We start from the raw sequence: 20,806 nt of genomic DNA on the forward strand, positions 1-20,806 counted from the left end.
GGGAAAGAGGCAGGAGGATGGCCAAGGGAAGGTGAGAGGCAGGGCAGCCAGGACTTTCTACGGAGCCCGCCTGCCTCGGGTTTGCACTTTGGAGAGGCCTACTGCCCGCTTCACGTAGGTGCGGAATATTTCAGGGGCAGCTGTCTCTGGACAAGGTGTGGCCTTGTGCTTTTTAACCCAAGGAGCCCTGGAGTGGAGCCAGAACAGACCAGTGTGTGTCTCCTTCCCTGGAGGCTGAAATGCGGGTCACGCTCAGCACTGTCACTCGGGGTCCTGATTCACAGATGCCCAGGAGAGACTTGTGCGAAAGGCAGGCGCCTGCCTCCCGTCGCCTGGTCAGCTGACTCAAGCCTGGCCCCAGCCTGGGGCCTGAGGAAGTCGCTGGGAGTTGCCTGGTGTGAGGAAAAGCTCAGAAATCTGGGGCTCCGTCAGGGTTTAGGGGCTTGGGATAATTAAGTCGCATTTCTGATCTCCCTGCACGTGTTCTGGGGGCTTGGGGAAGCATTCTGCCATCTGTACTTCACTCAGTGACCTGTGACCAGGCATGTGGGCTCCATCCCACTTGGTGGGCAGTGTTCGGAAGCCCCACCTTTGAGCCAGGGCATGTCCTCCCAGAACCCACAGACTGGGGGAGGCAGATGGGAAGGCGTGTGCTGTGGGTCCAAGGGTCAGTGTGTGGAGGGCTCTGGCATGGAGGGCCTGGGGCTGCGGGGGAGTGCCGGTGAGCTCACTCGGTCAGCGGAGCAGACTGCCTGCTTGCTGAGTGCTGCCCTTCAGATTCAGTCCTTCCAGCCAGACTGCTAGGAGGGCAGAGTAGAGGCCCTGCAAGACACAGCCCTCCAGTCGACCCCAGCAAGAAGCCTCCAAGGAGGCCAAGCACGCCTTGTCGTCAGGACCTGAGCCCACTGCTCAAAGCCCACATCACCTAGGAACTGACTGGGGAGCTCCCCAGCAAGGGTCACTGGGGAGTTTGGGCAGATCCCTGGGGTTGGACCAGAGCAGGGGGCCACCGAGACCCCAGGAGCAGCCTCTGAGGGCAGCCACCCTCTGCCTGTCCCAGCAGCATTTGTCCTGGACCCTCCTTCCACGCTCCTCCAGGGCTGGTCCTTGACCCTCCTCTGGACTTTGTCTTCCACCCTGCCCGCCTGCTCTCACTTGCCCTGGCCTTGGCCTGCAGGCAGATGGGACCCCATCCCTTGACCCCCTTCTCAGCCAGCAGGTGCCCTCCCTCGCGAGGCTCATCCCCGGCTCTCTGCTGCTCAGCCTACACTCCCCCTTACACTTACTTCTGACGCTTGCAACCACCCCGGGAGGTACTTTGGGTGAGCACTATCATCCCCACTGCTGGAGGGAATACCGAGCGGGGCGCCCTGGGAGGCAGTACTCAGGACGGGGCGGGGTGGGGGGGACAAATTGCTAATGCCAGCTTCTCTTCCCCTGCTCCATCCACCTCCAGATTCCCATAAACAAGCCTATGAGCAGATACACGGTCTTCCAAATTACCCCAGCCACAGATAGCGGCTTAGCAGCCTGTCAGTGTGCCTGGCTGGCGGGCTCCCGTGGGCTCCCAAGATGCGCCCGCATCATGGGATCCTGGCCAGACCGTGACCCGAGGGGCTCCAGCGCAGCTCCTGCAAACCCAGGAACATCCCCTGCCTTTTGCCAGAGCTTCCTGTCATCAGCTATGGGTGCTGGGCCCCTGTGGGTGCGTGTTTTCAATGCATGGCCACACCGGAGAATCCCACCCCAGCCTCAGGGCTACCCCTTTCAACTGCTCCTGGGGGTGGACCAGCCAGGGGCCAGGGCATGGGGCATACAGGTTCTCCTCGCTCCCCCTGCCTGCTGCGGACCAGGTGGGCGGGAGAATGAACAGCTCTCGCATTTAGCGGGAAGATTTATGGTGCTGCTGGAGAAGGCCTGGCCTGGCCCTGTGCAGTCTGGAACGGCCCTTGAGGTGGGGACAATAAATCCAGCCCATTATTTTTTACGAGCCTCCCACCCCATAAACAACTCCTTTGGCTGGTGAGCCCAGCTTCACGCCCTTCTCCTGGCCTGGCCTCCAGCCAGCCCTGGCCAGGCACCAGGACCCCAGCACTGACAGCGCGGAGTCGGCGAAGGGGATTCTCCCCTGCTGCAGCCCCTCGGGCCTCCCAGAGGGGACAGTGCAGGGCAGACGGGTGAGCACCAAGTGGAGAGGTAGCTGGCCCTGGGCCTGGCTCCCTTCTTGGCCACAAGCCCTGCGGCCTCAGTTTCTTAGTCTGTAAAGTGGGGCAAACATGAGTGAGTATTCATTAAAGAATTGTTTATGAGGACAGCTGTAGACACCCTGTGTCCCCTGATGGTGTGCGTCGACCTGAGCTCAATAGCACCGTCCACTGTCACCGGGCATCACTGCGTGCCAAGCTGGGCCCGTACTTAGCCGTGGGCAGTCGGATCCTGAGAACAATCCTGTGCCGTGTGGCTCTTACTGTCCTCAGTTTCAGGGGGGAGAAAATAGACACTGAGCAGCAAAGACATTTGTCCACAGTGAGTAAGGGGCACAGTGAAGATTTGAACCCAGGTCCGACCGACTCCTAAGACCAAAGGTACTGCCAAGAACAAACGGGTGGAGGATGGGGACGGGAGGCCCACAGCCCGGAGCCCTGTGTGGAACAGGGGCCCCCTCTCCACTCCCCGCCTGGGGCCAGGTTTCACCCTAATGCTGAGTTAGTGCAGCGGCTGGCTCCGGAGTCTCCCTGTCCCGCTTGGCCTTCTGACGGCAGCTGGAGCCACGGTTCCTCCCGCCCCCCGGCGTGTCATTCCCCACTCAGGACCTGCGCCTGGCTCCTCTCCGTGTTGTGCACGTTGTGAAGCAGCCACCACGAACTCTTACCTCCTCTGCACCAGAACGTCTGCCTGCACCGCCTTCCGAGCCTTCCACATCCTCCCCAGTTCCCCCGCCCACCTGCCTTCTGTTCTCCCTGGAACCAGGGAGCCCTGTTACGTGTGCCCTTTACCCAGTATGGGCCTTGGACTGTGTTATTTCTTCCGCCTCGAATGCCATTCCTCAGCCCCTCACTGCCTGGAGAACTCCTCATCATCCTTCAAAACCCAGCCCACTTTCACCTCCTCTGTGGAGCCGTCTCTGACTCTTGGCAGGCGTGGCTTCCTCTCGGCGTGCGCCACAGGTTGAGGGGCTCAGCCCTCTCTCAGGGCACCGGTGTGCAGGCTCCTCTAAAGGACACAGATGGCACAGAGGACACGTGCCGAGTGGCAGCGGGACGGGATGGGGTCCATCCCATGCGGGGGATACGTGTCGGAATTGTGTGCAGCATCGGTGTTACAGAGCCCTCCCGGGCCCCTCGCGTGAGCACCGTGCGCAGCACCCGGCGAGGACCTGCCCAGGGCATGGGGCTGGGCCGTGGTCAGGCCGGCCGAGGCCTCTGCGGCGGGACAGCCCAGGCTTACCAGCCCCCCAGAGACGCCGCTGCCGCTGCTGTGTCCACGGCCCTGCCGGAGCAGAGTCCTCCACGGGCCACTTCTCCTGCCCGCTGCCCCAGCGCTGTCCTCCTGTTCCCGGGGCCCCCATCACAGTGCCGGGGCGGCGTGCACCCGCCGTCCGTGTATCCGGCGAAGCCACAGCTAGGCCGTGGGCTGGAGTCAGAGTAAAGGGTGAGAGTGTGCAGAGGCTCCCACGGGCCGTGGCCCTGCCCTTGCTGCGAGCTCATGGGAAAGGGAGAGCTACTCGACCTTTATTGAGGTCCTTCTGTGTAGCCTTCACTTTTCAGAGTACTTGGCAGTGACAGGTGCCACAAAGGAGGGGACAGAGGTGCGGGGAGGGCGGCAGTGCTGCTGGTTTGGGCTGGAGCCCCCAGAGCCCGAGCATCCACGGCTCTTGGGCCCCTGCTCTGCTCCGCTGCACCATGGCGGGCACCGTGGCGGGCACCATGGCGGGCAGCAGAGGAGAGGCACCGGCCAACGTGCTGGGGAGCTGCTCGCATCCTTAGAGGATCTCCTGCTAGCGTATCCCCCGCATTCTTACTGGCTTCTCCTCCCAGGTGCCCGAGGGCTGCTGGGAACACTCTCAAGGCTGGCATGTTGGCCCCTCCTGCACCTACGTCACCTCTCAGGAGAGAAAAACGATTTGTTCCCTGGTCCTGGACAGGCCATGGTCGGGGGCCTGCATGAGCTGACTGTCCCCCCCACCCATGGCTTCCTTGAGGATCCCCGTGGATGGAGGGATCTGGTTGCCGGATAACATAGAGGACACCGTTTATATTTGGATTTCAAATGAACAGTGAATACATTTTTAATGTAAGTATGACCCATGCAACATTTGGGACATACTTATACTTGGAAGTAGTCGTCGTTTATCTGAAATCCAGATTTAACCAGGCATCTGCTGTGTTTATGTGGTACATGTGGAAGTCTGGCAGCCCTGGGAGGGGAAAGCCGCCTCCAGCCTCCCCAGCCTCAGCGGAGTGAAAAGTCGGCCTGGTCCCCGAACTCTGGGCCTGAAAGGCTTGGATGTGCTCGTGGTGACACCTAGTGGTCAGTGGGGGAACTTCAGGGGGTCGGAAGGGGAGGGAGGAGTAGCTGGGAGGTGACCCAGGGGCCAGGGTGAAGAGGGGACAGGCGCTGCAGAGTCAGCCTGTGGGGGGCGCGGGGGAGACCGGCAGCCTTCGCTGAGCTCCTGAGTCGCGAGGCACTTCACAGAGCAGGAAGCTGCGCCACTTCCAGGGCCACACACCTTAGAGTGGGCCAGAATGGGAGGTGTGAGGCAGAGCTGGGGAGCCAGGCCCACCGCACAGCGATGCCACCTCCCTGTGGGACTCTGCAGCTCTGCACGCGTTTGCCCACGCACATCTGCACAGACGGCCACGTAGTCCTGGCGGCTGTTAGACAGGCTGCCTCCCACCTCACAGACGCAGCTTTCCAGGGGCCCCGGTGTCAGGACTGGTCAGGGCCCCGGGGTGGGGGGCCCAAGGAAGGTCGGTATCACCTGGGATGCCAGGAGCCAGCCACGGTCCAGCAGTCCATTCGGCCGTCTGTCCATCTGTCCATGTACACAGGGCCTGCCCCCCAGTGAGCCGCTGTGGCAGTGGGCTTGTGTCAGCTGTGGGTAGGCGGCCCGCGGGCCTTGCTCTTGGCTTCCACACAGACCCTCGCCCAGGTGGCACTTTGCAAAGGCTCAGAGAACGTGCAAGCGCCTGACAGCCCAAGCCAGCAGGGCCTCGTGAGCCGCCTCCTGATGTGGCAAGAAGAATGCTGAACTTGAGAGCTGGGGCGTTGGGCGCCCCAGGGGATTGGGAGTCAAAGGTTCTGTGTGGCTCCCAAGCTGACTGCCACATGAGCCAGGGCAGGTCACTATCCCGGAGGCTTCAGCCTCCTCAACGGAAAAGGAAAGGCTTCATCTAGTTGGTCTCCAAGGTCCCTTCCAGGGCTGGCTTTCCAGAAAACCAGCCCGTTCTGGCTGTTCGCTTGCATGTAATTCAAAGCAGGCCAGCTTCATTTCGGAGCCATGCCCCTTGTCTGTCAGCAGCGCGCTTTGAACCCACTACCCTGCAGGTGCACACTGAACAGCTACAAGGAGCTCAACTGTGGTCAGCCCCTGGGAGAGTAGCACCAGTGAAAGGCACAGACAAGAAGCAGGCCGGTCCTGTGGAAAGGTCTGGTATAAAGGAGACCTTCCCTAAATATTTGTAGAAAGAGACAACAAGTAGGCAGGTGAGCAGATGAAGGCGCTAGGAGTCCAGTCACTGGAGGGTTGGACTTTTGTGGCTGGACCAGAGGAGGCCAGCTCAAAAGGGCCAGTCCTGTTGGGGCCCTGGTGGGGGGCCACTGAGCCTGACGGAGGGGCAGCGGTAGGAGGACAGAAGGGTCCTGCCTGGGAGTGTGGGGGTGGGGGAGCAGTGAGGGAAGATCAGGCTGACAAAGGCAGTGAGATGCGGGCAAGGAGAAGGAGGGGAGCAGAGTCCCCTGAGGGGCCCCGAGGCAGCCCAGGGGATCCCAGGGGGCAGTAGGTAGTCTGTGAGGTGAGGGGTTGGGACCCCCTTCAGCCTGCTGGCGAGTGGCCAAAGAGGCTCCGGTCCCTGTTCCACCACACAAGTTAGGAGATCTCTCTCTGAGCCTCAGCATCGTCACCTGTCAGGTGGGCCTGCTGACAGGACCTGGCGCTCAGAGCCGTGAGAGACGGTCAGTTAGGGATGCGTGTGAGGAGCCTGGCATGGGGCCTGGTCCTGAGGAGCTTGGGGTAAGCGGAAGACCACAGTCTTTATTACTCCCACTCCCCAGGTGGGGCTGCCCCTAGGGATGTGGCCTGCGGCGGGCCGGACTCCTGGTCAGCCGGGGATCTGGTCTGGGGCAGCCAACTGCTGACACCTCGGCCAGGCCTGGCATTGCCCAGGACGATGTAATTTCAGGGGCAGAAGGTGGGAGGGGGAGCCTTGTGTCCTGGCTCAAGCCCAGGCCTTGTAATGAGAGGCTCCTGGAGCACCATCCAGGTGCAGATATTGTTGGAGTGTAATTAGGGGATCAAGGCAGATCCGGGCAGGTGGGTGGTGCAGGATCAGAGTTGACACCCTACAGCAGGTCGCAGCCAGGGCTGGGCCTGCAGACAGATGCACTCCGTTGCCTGAGCATTGGCCCCTGTTCCGATGCAGAGTCAAAGCCCAGAGGGGCCAAGGCCAGGCCCCTCATGGGTACAGAACATTTCTTAGGCCTTCAGTCCGGGCTAGACCCTGTGCAGAGCATCGGGGCAAAGAGGCGACTCAGGCTCGGGCCCTGCCTCCTCCAGGAGCCCCTAGTCTGGTGGGGAAAGCCTAACAGACCCAGCAGTTACAGTTAGTGTGGTGGGTGCTCTGAGAGAGGGCGCTGCGAGGGTTTTGGAGGCCCAGGACAATCCCCTAACAGTCTAGGGACTGGGAAGGAAGCTGGAAACAAGGAAGGCTTCCTAGAAGAGGTGACACCCAAACACGATTTCAAGTAACTGTAGTCGGAGCTGCCAGTCAAAGGAGGAGGGAGTGTGTTCCAGGCAGAAGGCTCTGCATTCCCAAAGGCACCAAGGTGAGAAGGGAGGGCAGGATGTGCAGGCTGACAGAGTGTCCCTGTTACCTAGGGCCATGGCAGGCCAGATGGGGTCAGGAGGACCTTAAGTGCCATACTGAGAACTCTCAGCCTACTCCTTTGGGCACTGGGTTGGGGGGGGGTTCAGGGAGGGGACACTGATGACTTTTTAGCAGTGGGAAGACACAGATTTATGCTCTAGAAAGTTCCCTCTGCAGCTGGTGAAGGGCAGGTCTTTGAGTCAAATGGAACAGGTTCAAGTTTCACCTCTGTCACATCCCGCTTAAGTGACCGTGGGCAAATTGCTTAACCTCTCTGAACTCTGTAAAATGAGGATAAAGCTACTTGCCTTGCAGCGTGGCGTTATAAAGACCTGTAGTCTTGTCTTTGTGTCTGTGCCAGGCCTGGGGCTGGGCCCTGGGGAGTCGGGAATGAACAGGGTGCTCGGGCCCACTGCGGGCTCAGGCAAGGGGTCTGAGGAGCACAGAGATTGGAGGGAGGGTTGGGGGGATAATCAGCTTCTTGGAACTGCTGCCATTTGACATGTCTTGGAGAGACAGGATGTGGACACGTGGCTACAGGTAGGGAGGACGGGAGCTGGGTCATTCCGGTGGCCCAGATCACCGTGGGGAAAGTTAAGGAACAGAAGGGGACAAGCCCGGGCTTCCCTGCCCCTCCCCTCGGCATGGCTCTCCATCGCCTGCTGGAAGCGCCCTGGGAGCACAGGTTCCGTGAAACCCAGGTTCACCTGTCCCGCTCTGTGTCCCTTGGGCAAGGCACCGAGCCTTTCTTCACCCTATTCTCCTCACTTGCACAGTGGGGATAACAGTGTCTACTGAAGAGTGCCCGTGAGGCTTACGGAAGATGATTCGCGTGAAGTGCTTAGGATACAGTAAGTGCTCAATAACAGTAGCTGTGGCGACATCAGCCCGCAGTGAGTTTCCGGCGGGCCCCCTAGATCCAGCCCCTCCCCTGACCTCACCTCAGCTGTAAGCTGTCTGTGCCTCGGTGCCCTCCTCTGATAAGTGGGGAGAACACCACGGGGCGTGTGTCACCCCGATCCCTCCAGCAGGCCTGTCCCTGCCGCCGCTCCCGTGCCTCTCCCCCGTGGCAGGACCTTTCCCTGTTTGCTTCATCCCCCTTCAAAGCATGTGGGAGCCCGTGTTTGTTTTTGCCTGCCTCGCTTGGACGGCTTGCCAAGTCTGGGCTGGGGAAGGCAGCAGCCTCTTCCTGCCGCCCCCGAGGCTCCAGCCTCTTTCTGGGCTCCATAAGTTTCTATTGATGAGGTTGAAGGGGAGGAAAATCCCTTCCTGCTGAGGTGGGGGGAAGGGCGGAGCAGGGTGAGTGTTCTTCTCTCCCTGCTCTGCCGTTCCCAGCTTGCCTTCCTTTTCCATGTGTTTAAGGGACATGGATGCGGAAAATGATGTTATTGATGAAGTCGCCATAGCAACGACCCTTGGGAGGCACACATTCCAGCTTTGTTATCCTGGGCCAGGATGAGGAGAAAGGGCCAGCTCCTAAGTACAAACAGATTGAGCCCGCCTCCCCCTGCCCTGCTTTAGATGCATCCGTGAACTTTGCTTTGCCGAAGACGCGAGGTGCACACTGGTTTGGGGCAGGCAGATTCTGCCATCGTTTACCTCTGTGCACACTCTTATGGGGTCTCCAAAAATGATAGAAGGTCTTTGGGGGAAATGGGCCCTGGTGGGGAAGGGCGGCCGGGGCCTGTCCCAGGGCCCAGAGGAGACAAGAATCTAGGGAGGGGCCCATCGCGAGGAAGCCTTGGGCTCTGGAGAGGTGGCCCTGGCCGCCCTTTCCCACCCAGATCCCGCCTCCATTTGCTTGTCTGTGAAATGGACATGGCGATACTCGCTTCTCAGGCTTGCGATGAGGGTTAAATTAGATGAAAGGGTGGTCAGAGCCCAATTCCCTGCACCATGTGTTCTGGAAAACTCAGAGAAAGGGGCTCCTAATTACGTCCCAAACCCAGCCTTCCTCCCTTGCCCACAGCCCCTGCCATCCCTCCAGGCTCCTTTGTCCCTTTCAGGGTGACAGCAGCAGCCTCCCACGTGCTCCCACAGCCTTGCCCCGGCAGCTTGCCTCCCGTGCAGCATCCAGAGATCGTTCTGCCACATAAGCGCCCCCCTGCCCCATTTACAACCTTCCTGTGGCTCCCCTGGCCTGGGGTGCAGTCCCTGGAGCTCTCATCTGGGCCCTTAGCCTCACTGGCCCCAAGAAGGGGAGGGCAGCTTGAGTGAGCACCTGGGAGGCAGGGCCCCTGACGAGCCACTGTTCCACGGGTGGAAACTAAGGCTCAGAGGGAAGTGATTGCCCAAGGTCACGTGGCAAGTGGCAGAGTCTGAAATTGGACGCAGTGTCACAACATCTGTCTCCTCATTGCTCCCTGCCCCGTTCTGGGCACAAGGAGACACTCGATCTGAGTTTGCAGAACATAATTGGATTTGGATGGGTCAGATCAAATTAGATGCGACCTGGCGAGCAGCCTGGCCTGACTGGCACCAGGCCCCTGAAGACCAGGATTTCTGGAAACGACTCTGAAATTCGATCTTATTTCCCCTCTAGGCAAAGAGGTAAACAGGGCTTTGTGCTGAACTTGGCACTGCGTGGTTACTCCCCATATCAGGACAGGGAGCTAGGCCGAGGGACGCTGCACCTGGCCCAGGGACAGCCATCTTGTTCAACCCCCAAGAGCAGATGTGGTACAAAGCAGGAGCCACGGGAGGACAGAGTTTGGGCCAGGGCCCTTCAGCTCTGCAGGCTCACAGAAACCCACTCTGTGCCCAGCCCTGGGCCTGGCCCATGCTCTGAAGGAGACTAAGGACTGGCATCAGCGGAGACGACATGCCAGCCAGCGCTGGCCAGAGTGGTCCAGCCCCCTCAGAGGAGCTGGGGCGGGGCGGAAGCCAAGTGGGTAGAGCAGAGGACCCTGAGGCTCCTTCTAGGGTGGAGCCAGGACCAGTCCTCTGGAGCAGAAGTGCTTGGTATCCAGCGCCTCACTTGCCTCGGGGTTCCCCTGTTCAAACGCACATACCCTCGGCAGTCGCTGTGCTGGTCATACTGCGTATTAGCTCGCTGCCCACAGGACAGCCCTTCTGGGAGAGGGCAGAGGGGCCGCCATCGCCTCCATCCCTGGGGCTGGGGCAGAGGAAGCCACACCAGGCTCCAGCTGGTGGAGCTAGCGGCCTATCCCCTGCCCAGGCCTGTGCCGCCTCCGTCCCTGAGCCACCAGAGCTCATCTGCAAGGTGAGGAACTGACGTGGGTCATCCTAGGGTGGGGCTCTTTTAAGGGAGAGGTAAGGGGCTGTCCCACGAGTGACTGCAGGGCTTCTCAGAGCCTTTAATGTACGCTGGGGGGTTCCTGAGGGGCTGTTTCATAGAACACGCAGCTGCAAATGCCACAGGGTACTCTCACAATTCTCTGTGAGGTGCTCTGAGGCCGGACAGCCTTCATCTCTCTCCTCCTCGTCCTCCCTCCTTCTCTCCCGCCTTTGCTCTCCTTGTATTTCTTTCAGCCCCTGTGCTGGGCACTGAGGACACAGGCAAGGATAAAAGTCCCTTTAAGTTCCCGACGGGGGCAGGGGAGGGTGGCTTAGCAAGGATTTGCATGTAGCACCCGGCAGGATGAGGCAGGAACCCGGTCCGTGCCACACACATTACACAGTTCTCTCGTTTGAGTTTCACGGCAATCGCTGGAGGCAGAGGTTATGACAGCCCATTTCCCAGCTAAGGAAACAGAGACCCGGAGAAGAAGGTATCCGACCAGAGGCTCAGTCAGGTACAATGCAGGCGGGTTCCGGCCCCAGCCCCGCTTGGGAGTGGCACACTCTTCCTCGGTGTGCCTTGATGGTGAGCACTCGTGCGGGCCACCCTACAGGCCTGGCAGCTAGCCTTTCCCTCTGGAGGCTCTGCATTCATGCCCTCAGTAAGATGCGCTGAGCATCTGCTGTCTGCCGCCAGGGCCCTAGGCACCAGGACATAGCACGAACAGGACACCTTCCCTGCCTGTCGGAGCTCTCTGGCTAGTGGGAGAGGTGACGGCAGGTAGACGAGCACAGGGGGACATACATCCCACCCCATCTACACTTGGAAGGAAGAGACAGAGAGCCAGGAGACTTGGGCTGTGGGGTCAGATCTTGAGCTACACTGGAAGAATAAAGGCATCAGGTAGCTGGCAAGGGGAGTCCAGAGAAAGCGCGTTTGTGGAGGAGGCCCCGTTCAGCACTGCCTGGAGGCATGGGTCTTGTAGGCTGGCCCGTGGATCCCTCCCCTTGCTCAGCTGAGAGCCCGCGACCTTTCTGAGCAGTCATGGTGGGCGTGCGCCAGGCCTTCCACAGGCCACTGTGGTGCCTGAGCCGGTGGGAGGGCCGCCAAGGCTGCCAAGGGAGAGCAGGATGCAGAGGACAAGCAGGGGAAGGGTGGGAGGGCCAGGCCGCTCGGGGACCCTCACACTGTTCCCAGACGCTAAAGGGGTGACACAGGCACTCAGCTGATGGCTCTGGAAGTGAGCCGAGGCTCCACCCTCATGCTCAGTGGCAGCTGGTGCGGGGCCAGAAGAGCTGGGGTTGTGTGCTTTGTTGAGGGGCTGCCCCATGGAGCATCTGAAGCATCTGAACTGGCCTTGAATGTTAATAGGTTCTTAATTCTGAAGAAATAGTAACAGGCACCACTTACCCCCCTAACTCTGTGCCAGGTCCCCAGTTCTGTTCACCCCAGGAAGTGCTTGCTGCCAGTCAGCCTTCTGGGTCCCACACGTGTAGCACGGTGACCCCAGGGTGGGACAGTGTGGCCAGGAAGCCAGCAGCCTGGGTTCTAGTCCTGCCATATGATCTGAGACAGACACGTGCCATCTTGGGGCCTCATTTTCCCCATCTGTAAGATGGATGGACAAGACAGGCTGCAAGGATCCATCCAGCCCTGACCATCGGCGGCTCTGCCAGTCACGCCACACATCTCGTGGCCCGGAGCATGGCCCGGAGCCAAGGGGAAGATAATGCAGCTCCTGTGTCTGTAGCCGGTGAAGAGCTGAATTACCAGCGCAGAGCAAACTATATTGTTCCGGCCCCGCAGGCTGCGCGGTTCAGCCATCTTTGGGATGGTTGCCAATGTGATGGTGAGGCCCGATGGCCTCCAGCTCAGGGAGGAGGTACCTCCAGAAGCACTCAGGCTGAGAGGACTCCAGTCTCACATGAGGCTGCCTGTGTGGCTACTGGGCTGTGAGGCCCAGACCTGTGTCCCAGACCCTCGAGGAAGAGGGGAAAGGTTATTCCATCCCGTCCCAGGCAGGACCTATCTGGACAGCAAGGGGACTGAGAGGCTCAGAGCTCAGCCTGCCCTCAGGGGCTGGTCAGAGAGTCACAGGAAGACCAGGGAGCAGAAACATGGCCACCATATCAGTACCACAAGTGAGGGCAGCATGGGCGTCCAGAAGGCCGTTGACCGGCCTGGGGACTTAGGAAGGCTTCCTGGAGGAGGGACATGGCGGCATTTGGCCTTCCAGAGCGCCACCACGGGTTGACCACTTCCTGTAGCATCCAGTCTGCGGCAGGCACCCCTTAACCCAGTGGAGACAAGAAGTGACAAGTGCCTGGAGAATGGGGGGGCATGGCTTCAGGCCCAGCGGCACCCCCAGGGATTCAAACAGCAGGGTCAAGAATCAGCACCCACCCCTGCCCCATTCTCCTCTGCAAGGACTCTCCTCTCAGCCAACTCTCCCCTTGTTTTGAAAAATATAGCTTTTAATTAAAAAAATATTAATGTCAACATGTAACATTTTTAATTTCTATTGTTATAAGTTATTAAATATAAACTTCCCCATTTAATATCTATTATAGTAAACAGTAACTGTAGCATGTCAACACCTAAACAGAAAATCTTCAGGCTTCTCTGTAATTGTCAGAAATGTAAAGAGGTCCCAAAGCCCTTTCCACTGATGACCCAGTGCTGGCCCTGCCCTGGGCTGGAGAAAGAGGGCCCCGTGCTCCGGAGCCTGGGTGGGAACTTCAGTGAGTCACATGACCTCACTCAGGTCTTTAGGTGGAAGATGGGGGACCTCGCCCACCTCTCCCACAGTTGCTAAGACCACTGAAGTGGACACACTCGAGGCCTGGGGCCCACCCTCCCAGCTCCGGGGTTCCATTGCTTGCTTCCAGATCGACTTGGACTGGAACACTGGATTACTGCCCCCCACCCCCACCCCAATTATCCTTTGCCAGCAAAACAACATCTTGGCTCATTATTAGTCTAGATTCTCAGAAAGAAAGATTGCCTGCTGGCAAGTCCATGGTGTGGGAGAAAGCTGAGTGACTTCTTTAAAGCATTAGGCTCTGTTTAGCATCCAAAGTTCAGGGCCACATCAGCTCCCCAGTGACAAATTTATGGTTAGTGATGATTAGCAGGGCTTCTCGTAAGTTGTGTTCCTTTGGCTGGGAATGGAAATTCAATCTCCCTTTCTTCATCCCTTTCTTCATCTGCCATCACATCTAAGCCTGAGATTAAACAAGGGCCCTTGGGCTCTTCCCAGGTTAGGAAGAAAGCACAGATCTGTTTGAGTGGCATCGATCACCTGGGCCAGCCACAGGACAGCCCTGGGAGATTAACGCAGGGTGGTGGCATGGGGGCAACATGGGGAGCAGTCAGGAAGCCCCGTGGAACTGGTGGAGTTTGGGACAGGCCCAGGATTTTGTCTATGGAAGACCAGAGAGGCAAGGGCGTGGATGGGGAACACTCCCAGGGGGTGTTCAATAGGCCGTGTGGAATCGCAGGCCCGTGGAGTGCGAGTACTTGATGGCAGGAGACAAACCTGGGAAGAGGCCAGAACAACTCTTGGGGGAGTAAGCAGGGAGTGAAGGGTGATGCCGGACTCAGCCCACCATTAACAAAGCCAGTGGTGATGGTCCGGGAGGCTGCTTTGTGGCCACCACCTGCCAGCCGACCCCTCAGGGCAGCAAGTCTCTCAGAAGACCTGATGAGAGGCTGCATATGTCTCAGTGGCCCAGGAGATCCCCTCGACCGAAAGCCTCCTCTGAGGAGGGGCTGCCTGTCCTAGCCAAGGTCCCCACGAGGAGCTATGCTTTCTCTAGATCTGCAGGAGAAGGCACGAGCCTTCTGAAGTCAGCACCCCCATAGAAAAATCTAGTGTCAGAATACCTGCCCTGTCTTGTCTGTGAGGCAGAGAGGATCATTCCCACCTTGCCAGAGAAGTGATTTTCTCTGAGACACACACTAGTCAGGAGGCCAGACTCCTGACTTCACAGTGACCTAAGGGAGCCATACTTTCTGTGTGAGGCGGGCTCTTGCCGGCTCACAAGGGCCCATGGTGCCCCTCTTCCCCACTGCACCTTCAGGGATCTCCCCTGGGAGCTTGGGGTCAGCCTCGATGGAGCATTCACACCACAGAAATGCCACACCACCCCGAGCCCCGTCCCCCAGTCGTTCGACGGCCCAGCAGCCCGCTGGGTCTCCCATGCCACCGTACAAGGTGTGCATGAGTGCTGTTGTGGAATTCAGTGAGCGGAGGGCACGACTCTCCACACGAACCGGAAGCTTCCTGGGAGGAACCCTGGCACTGGAGTGCTTTCTTTGGTCAGCTGTTGGGTAGTTGGGCCCACTCTGCATCAGTCCAGTAGTGTGATCTGAAGAAGTGAGAAAATCCAGCTGAGAGCAGAGGTCAGCGCGCCCAGCACAATGCAGGTTTCCCTCAGTGCCATTTCGTTGTTTCATTTCAATTTAGACTTTTTAAAAAAATCTTTGTTGTAGCTGCTGGGGTGTGTATGTTCTGAAGCGTATGTCAGATCTCAGTTGCCCCACACCCGTGCTTACAGCGGCCAGGGTCAAGATGGAGCTGGTCCTGGCCCACAGGTGAGCCACCTTGGGGAAGGGAGGCCGCCGTGTGTCCCCGTCTGCGGCTCCCTCCCCTCTGTCCGGGGCTGGCTCCTCTCGGGCGGACGTGGAAGTAAGGCCTCAGGACGCCGTGTGGGCGGTCAGCAGCTCTTCCTTTCATCTGCCTTTAGCCTCTTGATGGACTTGTGACCTACAACCTCTCACTTGACCCCTGATGACCTCATAAATTCTGGAAACTCCTCACAAATCACCAGGAAGATAAATATCAACTGGGGTCATCTGAAGGGGGTCTGAGCCACTCCAGGCAATCAGGGAGGGAAGATCAAGTCTCTTGGGGTGGGGGGTGGGGTGTCCCAGGAACTAGGAGTGACTGAGGAGAGAGGCACACGGCCCACCCAGGGGACCCTCACTGTCCCCATCGTGCCAGAGCCCTCAGAGCACATTTCGGTGTAATCCTCAGCGTGCACCGACTGGAGCCCGGGCCTCTAGAGACTCGATGTGCGTGGTCCCCAGTGCCTGCCCTGGAAACCCAGGGCAGCCCAGCTCTGCATTCCACAAGGCCTCTGCGGCAGGAGCGGGACAGGGGTTTATAGTCGGAGGTACTGGTCCAAGTCCTGGTGGTGCCTCTCAGTGCCCCATGGGCCTTTGGGCAGGGGTCTTAAGCCCGGCGTCCTAACCTCTGAAGGGGGTGCTGGCCTTTATAGGGGCGAGGGGCCCAGAGCATTGCCGCTGTCTAGGCTTTGGTGCCACAGTAGAGTCTCAGGGAGCCTGGGAGGAGAGGAGACAGGGACAGCCGGCCTTGTGAGGGACAGGGCTTCTGAACCTGGCCCAAAGAACAAGCTGGAAGGGCCTGCTAAGCAAGGGCAAGATGGGCAGGGCTCCAGATAAAATAGCCCACTGCAGCTAGAGGGTGGGGACACTAACAGGCAGTGGGGCGGCCCAGCCCTGGCATCCTGGGGACGTCTCCCCTTTCTGAGGCCTCCCAACCAGCAAGGAGGGCTGCTGCTGGCTGCCCTTCTAGATGAGGCTTCCCAGAACAAGGTACCGGAGGTTGGCAGACATTTTCCTTTAAAAGGAAACATGCCAACCCGCAGGAATCCCGAGCTAAGATGTTGGAAATGGGGACACGTGTGTTCCTGGACCTGGAACAGTCTGCATGGGGCACAGGGGTGTGCGGGTGGGGCAGAAGGCCAGCAGCAGGTCGCGCAGGGCTCTGCATTTGGGAGTGAAGGTTCCACGGATCCTGGGAGCACTGCAGTGACCAGGGACAGAAAGAGACCCCCTCGGGCTGCCAGGGGATGGGGGGGTGGCGTGTAGTTCAGGGCATGGCTGTGGGGCTGCTGAGCCTCTGTGCAGGGACGCAGTGAGAGGTGGCCGTGCGGGAACAGGGCCTCCCAGGAAACAAGTGCGGCCCGCCAGGGCACGTTTGCTTAGGGCTGCTGCCCGCCCACCCAGCCCCTGACCCGTCAGCGCTCCCCTCTGGGCCCAGCCTGAAACCAAAGTCTCCGCCTGCCTTCGTGGGGCACGGGCCATCCCTGTGCAGCCGGAAAGGTGCCCATGCTGCCCCCACCTGCCCTGGTGAGGAAACGGTCTAAGGCCCTGAGCTGTACTGGGTTCTGTGAGCTGACCTAGGGCAGGGACGCTTCTTCCGTGGGTCCCCTGGAGTCCTTCACAGTGCTCTTCTCAGAGCGAGGCCTGGTTCTAGACCTGCGCACGGCGTCCTTGGCCTCTCCCCGAGAGCTCCCCCTGCGGACGGCTAGGCGTGCACCCCGGCGTGGGGGGTGGTGTGCATGCTAACAGCAGCCCAAGAACAGTGCGTTTGACGGTGACATTTTATGGGCCGCCTCTCTTCGGCCTGAAATGTTCTCTCTCTTCCCTCCCCCCGGTCCCCTACCCCTCTCTCGTCTGTCTCTTCCCAGAGGGTATGAACTGCATGAACAAAGACCACGGCTGTGCCCACATCTGCCGGGAGACGCCCAAAGGTGGGGTGGCCTGTGACTGCAGGCCCGGCTTTGACCTTGCCCAAAACCAGAAGGACTGCACACGTAGGTAGATGGAGACAAATGGGTCAGACATCCCCACGCGTCTCCTGCCTTTGCTTTATAGGGGGCGGGGGAGGGGGTCTGTCCAGTCTGCTGGACGTTGCCCAGGGAGGTCTCTCAGCCCCTGGGGGTGGGGAGAAAGGGCAAGGTCCCCGAAGAAGCCTGGGGAGGCATGAGGGACGGGGGCTGGGAACTCCAGACATGGCGTTAGCCCAACCTGGCATACCAGTACCAACAGCCCCAGAGCAGGACCGTGCCTAACAGCCCTGCGGTGCTTATCTTAACCCCCAACCCCAGAGCCCCATAGGCCGAGCCTGAACTCTCCAGCGGGTATGGAGGACTGTGGCAGGCACAGAGGCCTATAAGCTCGGGCTTCCTGGCGGAGCAGGGCAGCCCTTGGTAAAACAGGGTGGTAGAAAAAAGGAAAGGAGCTGGGCTGGGGCGGGGACGGGGAGCCCCAGCCCAGCCTGTGCTGACCTTATTTCCAGGATCAAAGATCAGAACTTTACAGTCCGCCCCTGCAGGGCCCACCGTAAATGGTGATGCCCCGTGAGATCTGGGTTGAATGAGGCCTCTGGCCAAAGGTACCATCCAGGACCGGCCTGGAGGTCAGCCTGCAGGGCTCGGGTGTTAGGCACCCTCTTAATGTGGTCATCCAGCTCCCCAAGAGTGGGAGCCAGCAAACGGAGTAGGACCAGGGCTGAACACACTCACAGTCCTTAAGAGCTTCAGACCCAGCTCCCAGCAGCTGCGTGGGGAGGCGGGGGGGCGGCCCCGGCTCACTGGGCGGCTGGGCTACCTTTCCTGGCGCCCGGTTGGCTCATGCGTATAAAGAGCTGAGGGAGACCGGTGTGAGCCCTGCCCACGTCTGGCCAGAGACAAGGACTTCATTCCAGGCCGCTTTCTGATGCGGAGAAATGGTGTGGAGGAGTCCGAATCCAACTTCCAGTAGAGAAAGCAGCCCCAACCTCGCCCCTGAAATGAGAGACTGGGCTGCCCAGCTCTCACGAAGAAAAGGTGCTTTCCATCCTTCATTCTGTGGAGAAGAAACAGCTGGGCCTCACCGGCTCATCATCCTTGCTCTTTGATTGTCTCGATTGTCATCAGCTTCCTCTGGGCTCCTGCCACACCTTCCCCAACCCATGCTCTCCTCAGTCACCAAGATCTTGGGGACCCACATGCACTAGACACAGCCCCTGTCTCCACGGAGCTCATGCTCCAGCCCCCACACTCATGATCCGTCCACTCCCCAAAGTGAAGATGCTTCCTTCTGGCCAGGTATGTTCTGAGATGTAGGCAGCCTTCCTCTTTGTTCCTGGGCTTTCCCGTGGGATCACACAGATAAACGTGTAAGCGGTCACCACGGGCAAGTGCCCAGCTCCAGCCCCAGGACTCCAGCCAGGCCCTCTGGTCCTCTACATCAGACGATTCCTGTTGCTACGGAGAAACCTGCCGCCACCTGGCACCCTTCAGAACAGAAAATGAAGACCTCCAGCTTTCCCAGTCCTCCGGACAACGGCCAAGGACAAGCATGCGTGGGGTGGGCAGGCTTGTTGTCAGGCTCAGCCACAAGTAAAAAGTGTTCCTTCACTCAGCAAGACTGGCCAAGCCCTGAGCTGGGTGTAGGCAGTGGCTGGGACTGACTGGCCCGTCTGGGATGAGTGTTGCAAGGGGGCAGTTTGCTCAGAGAACATCTCCCAAGGCGCCAACCTGATCTGAGAGGTCAGGGACAAGGCAGGGCTTTCTGTGAGCAGCAAGGCCCCCCCACCGCCCCCGACAGAGAAGAACTAAGCCCTTGCCCCGAATGTTTGCTGGTGAAAGAAACGGCAGCCCCACCCCCTCGGCTCGGCAGCTGGGTATCTCCGAGCTGTGTGGAGAATCAGGTACCAACCCCGGGGCCAAGGAGCGGGTGAGCACACCGCAGCCCTCCTGTGAAGGGACTGCGCAGGTAGCTGTCCCTCCCGTCAGCTTTGGTTCCTGCCGTGCGGTCAACATGGAGTTCGTGTGATGTTGGCTCTGCAGCTCTCCGTCTAGCCCTAGAGGCCAGCTGAGGTTTAGGAAGTTCTAGATCTGGATTTGGGGTGGGGGCTGAGGCCTGGCCTAGCCAGCCTCTGTGGACCGGCAGGACAACAGGGCCTCTGCACCAAACTCTTTCAACTCTCCAGAGTCCAGGACCCACTCCAGGGCCAGAGGTCTTCTCCATCCTTTCTTGGTCATCCCAGAGCTCAGCAGCACTATTATCATGCACAAGCCGGAGGCTCTCTAGGTGCTCACGAGCTCGGCCCTTGGGGTCCAGGAGATGCACAAACCCCCGTGTGCGGGGTGTGGGACCCTAAGCATGGCCCTCCCTCAGGTTGCCTCAGACAGCCCTGCATCCTCCTTAGAGTCACTTGCAGGACACGGCCCATTGCCAGGAGCCCAGAGCTTGGAAAGAACTGTCTGCAGTGTTCTCACAGCCTCCTCACCACTCCACCCCTGCCCAGTCTGAAGTGGGGCTTTTCTTGGTCTGGAAAGGCACATGATGCCCAGGCCAAGGCAGGGCTATGCCTGGGCTCTGCCCTCTCCTGAGATCCATGGCAGTCTTTACCCTTAGCTTCCCTAGGGCTCTTCCTAGGCAGAGAGAGAAGCTGTTTCAGAGATGGGAGAATGTGACTGCAGGCCACCGGGCTCCCCGGGAAAACTGAGAGAAGAGATGCTCCTCTGGAGAAAGGGCCAGAGGGAGCTGTGCATCCTGAAGCAGTTCTGCAGGTCCTTGAAAGGTCGTCCCGGAAGCCAGGCCCCTCCTGCGGATGGGACGTTAGCTCCCTGTGGAAGAGGCAGCCCAGTAGAGCCTCTCTCTGGTTGCGAGGACAGCGTCGGGGACACTGAGCAGGACCACTCTCTTCATGCCCTCCTCAGCTGGCATGTGTCCAGGCTGACAGGGCCACCACCATCACTCGGGACGGACGCCCCGGAGGCCGTGTGCTGTGCCCCTGGGGAGAGTACTACCTGGGAGAGGCAGCTGCGGGACTCAGTTCCAGAATGCTTGGGATCCATCTCCAGGAGCTGCCACCCGGTCGCTACTCATGGGTCAACCTGATAGAACATCATTAATCCCAACTGCCAATTCGGAATTTTCGACTGGGTTGGTCTGAGATTTATTTTTGCATCTTTGAGCATCTTTAGGATCGTCTTGCAAGCTGAGTAAAGTAGGGGCTGCAAGAACCCCTCCCGTAGAGATCTGGGAACTCCTTTAGCAATACCTCTCACCCTAAAATGTGGTAACGAGTAGTTTCCTTTTAAATAAACCTGAATTTATCATTTTTCCTTCTTCAGACTGTCTCCTTTTTGTTTAGCCCCCTTTCAGCCAACCCAGGTTGCTGATGCTGTAAAACATTTTAAGATTGTGGGCTGCAGGGCGCCGGCTCCTCCAGGCCATAGACACTGCAAACTATGTAACATCTTTAAATAAAAGGTCATTTTCCAAAGTGCACATGAGCGGACATTAATTTGCACAGGTTCCATCTGTTTGGACATTGCCTTGGGAGGACCCGGGCTCTGAGGGGATAGAGATTGAGATGGCTGCTGGGACGAGGACAGACTAGACTTCTGCGGGGATACCCTTCCACGTGCCCAAGACCCAGGCAGAAAAGAGCAAGTGATGCAAGAACTGAATGAGTGTCCCCCTCAGCACGGGCCCACTGCCACCCTCCCCCACCTTGTGGAGGACGCCTGCCATTAACAGACACTTGTCCCATTAAGACAGTTTCTAAGTGTCTCTGGGACAGAGGAGGGAGAAAATGGCCTATCCTATCCCTTTCTTCACCTGACGCCATCTGAGTCTGTCAGCGGGTGCCAGCCCTTTCTGAAGCCCACATGAC

General features: G+C 59.2%; 1 protein-coding gene across 1 annotated transcript in view; it reads left to right on the forward strand.

The window, feature by feature from the left end:
• Nucleotides 1-20,806, forward strand: part of SCUBE1 (signal peptide, CUB domain and EGF like domain containing 1) — a 138,726-nt gene that overhangs the window by 59,351 nt on the left and 58,569 nt on the right. Inside the window, exon 5 of the mRNA XM_064590505.1 lies at nucleotides 16,824-16,949. Within this exon, the coding sequence (XP_064446575.1) occupies nucleotides 16,824-16,949 (126 nt within the window). The remainder of the gene's footprint in view (nucleotides 1-16,823; nucleotides 16,950-20,806) is intronic.

This window comes from Mirounga angustirostris, unplaced genomic scaffold (assembly GCF_029215605.1).
Source record: "Mirounga angustirostris isolate CCGP_5_RB_7025 unplaced genomic scaffold, mMirAng1.0.hap1 SCAF_5, whole genome shotgun sequence".
NCBI classification, from domain to species: Eukaryota; Metazoa; Chordata; class Mammalia; order Carnivora; family Phocidae; genus Mirounga; species Mirounga angustirostris.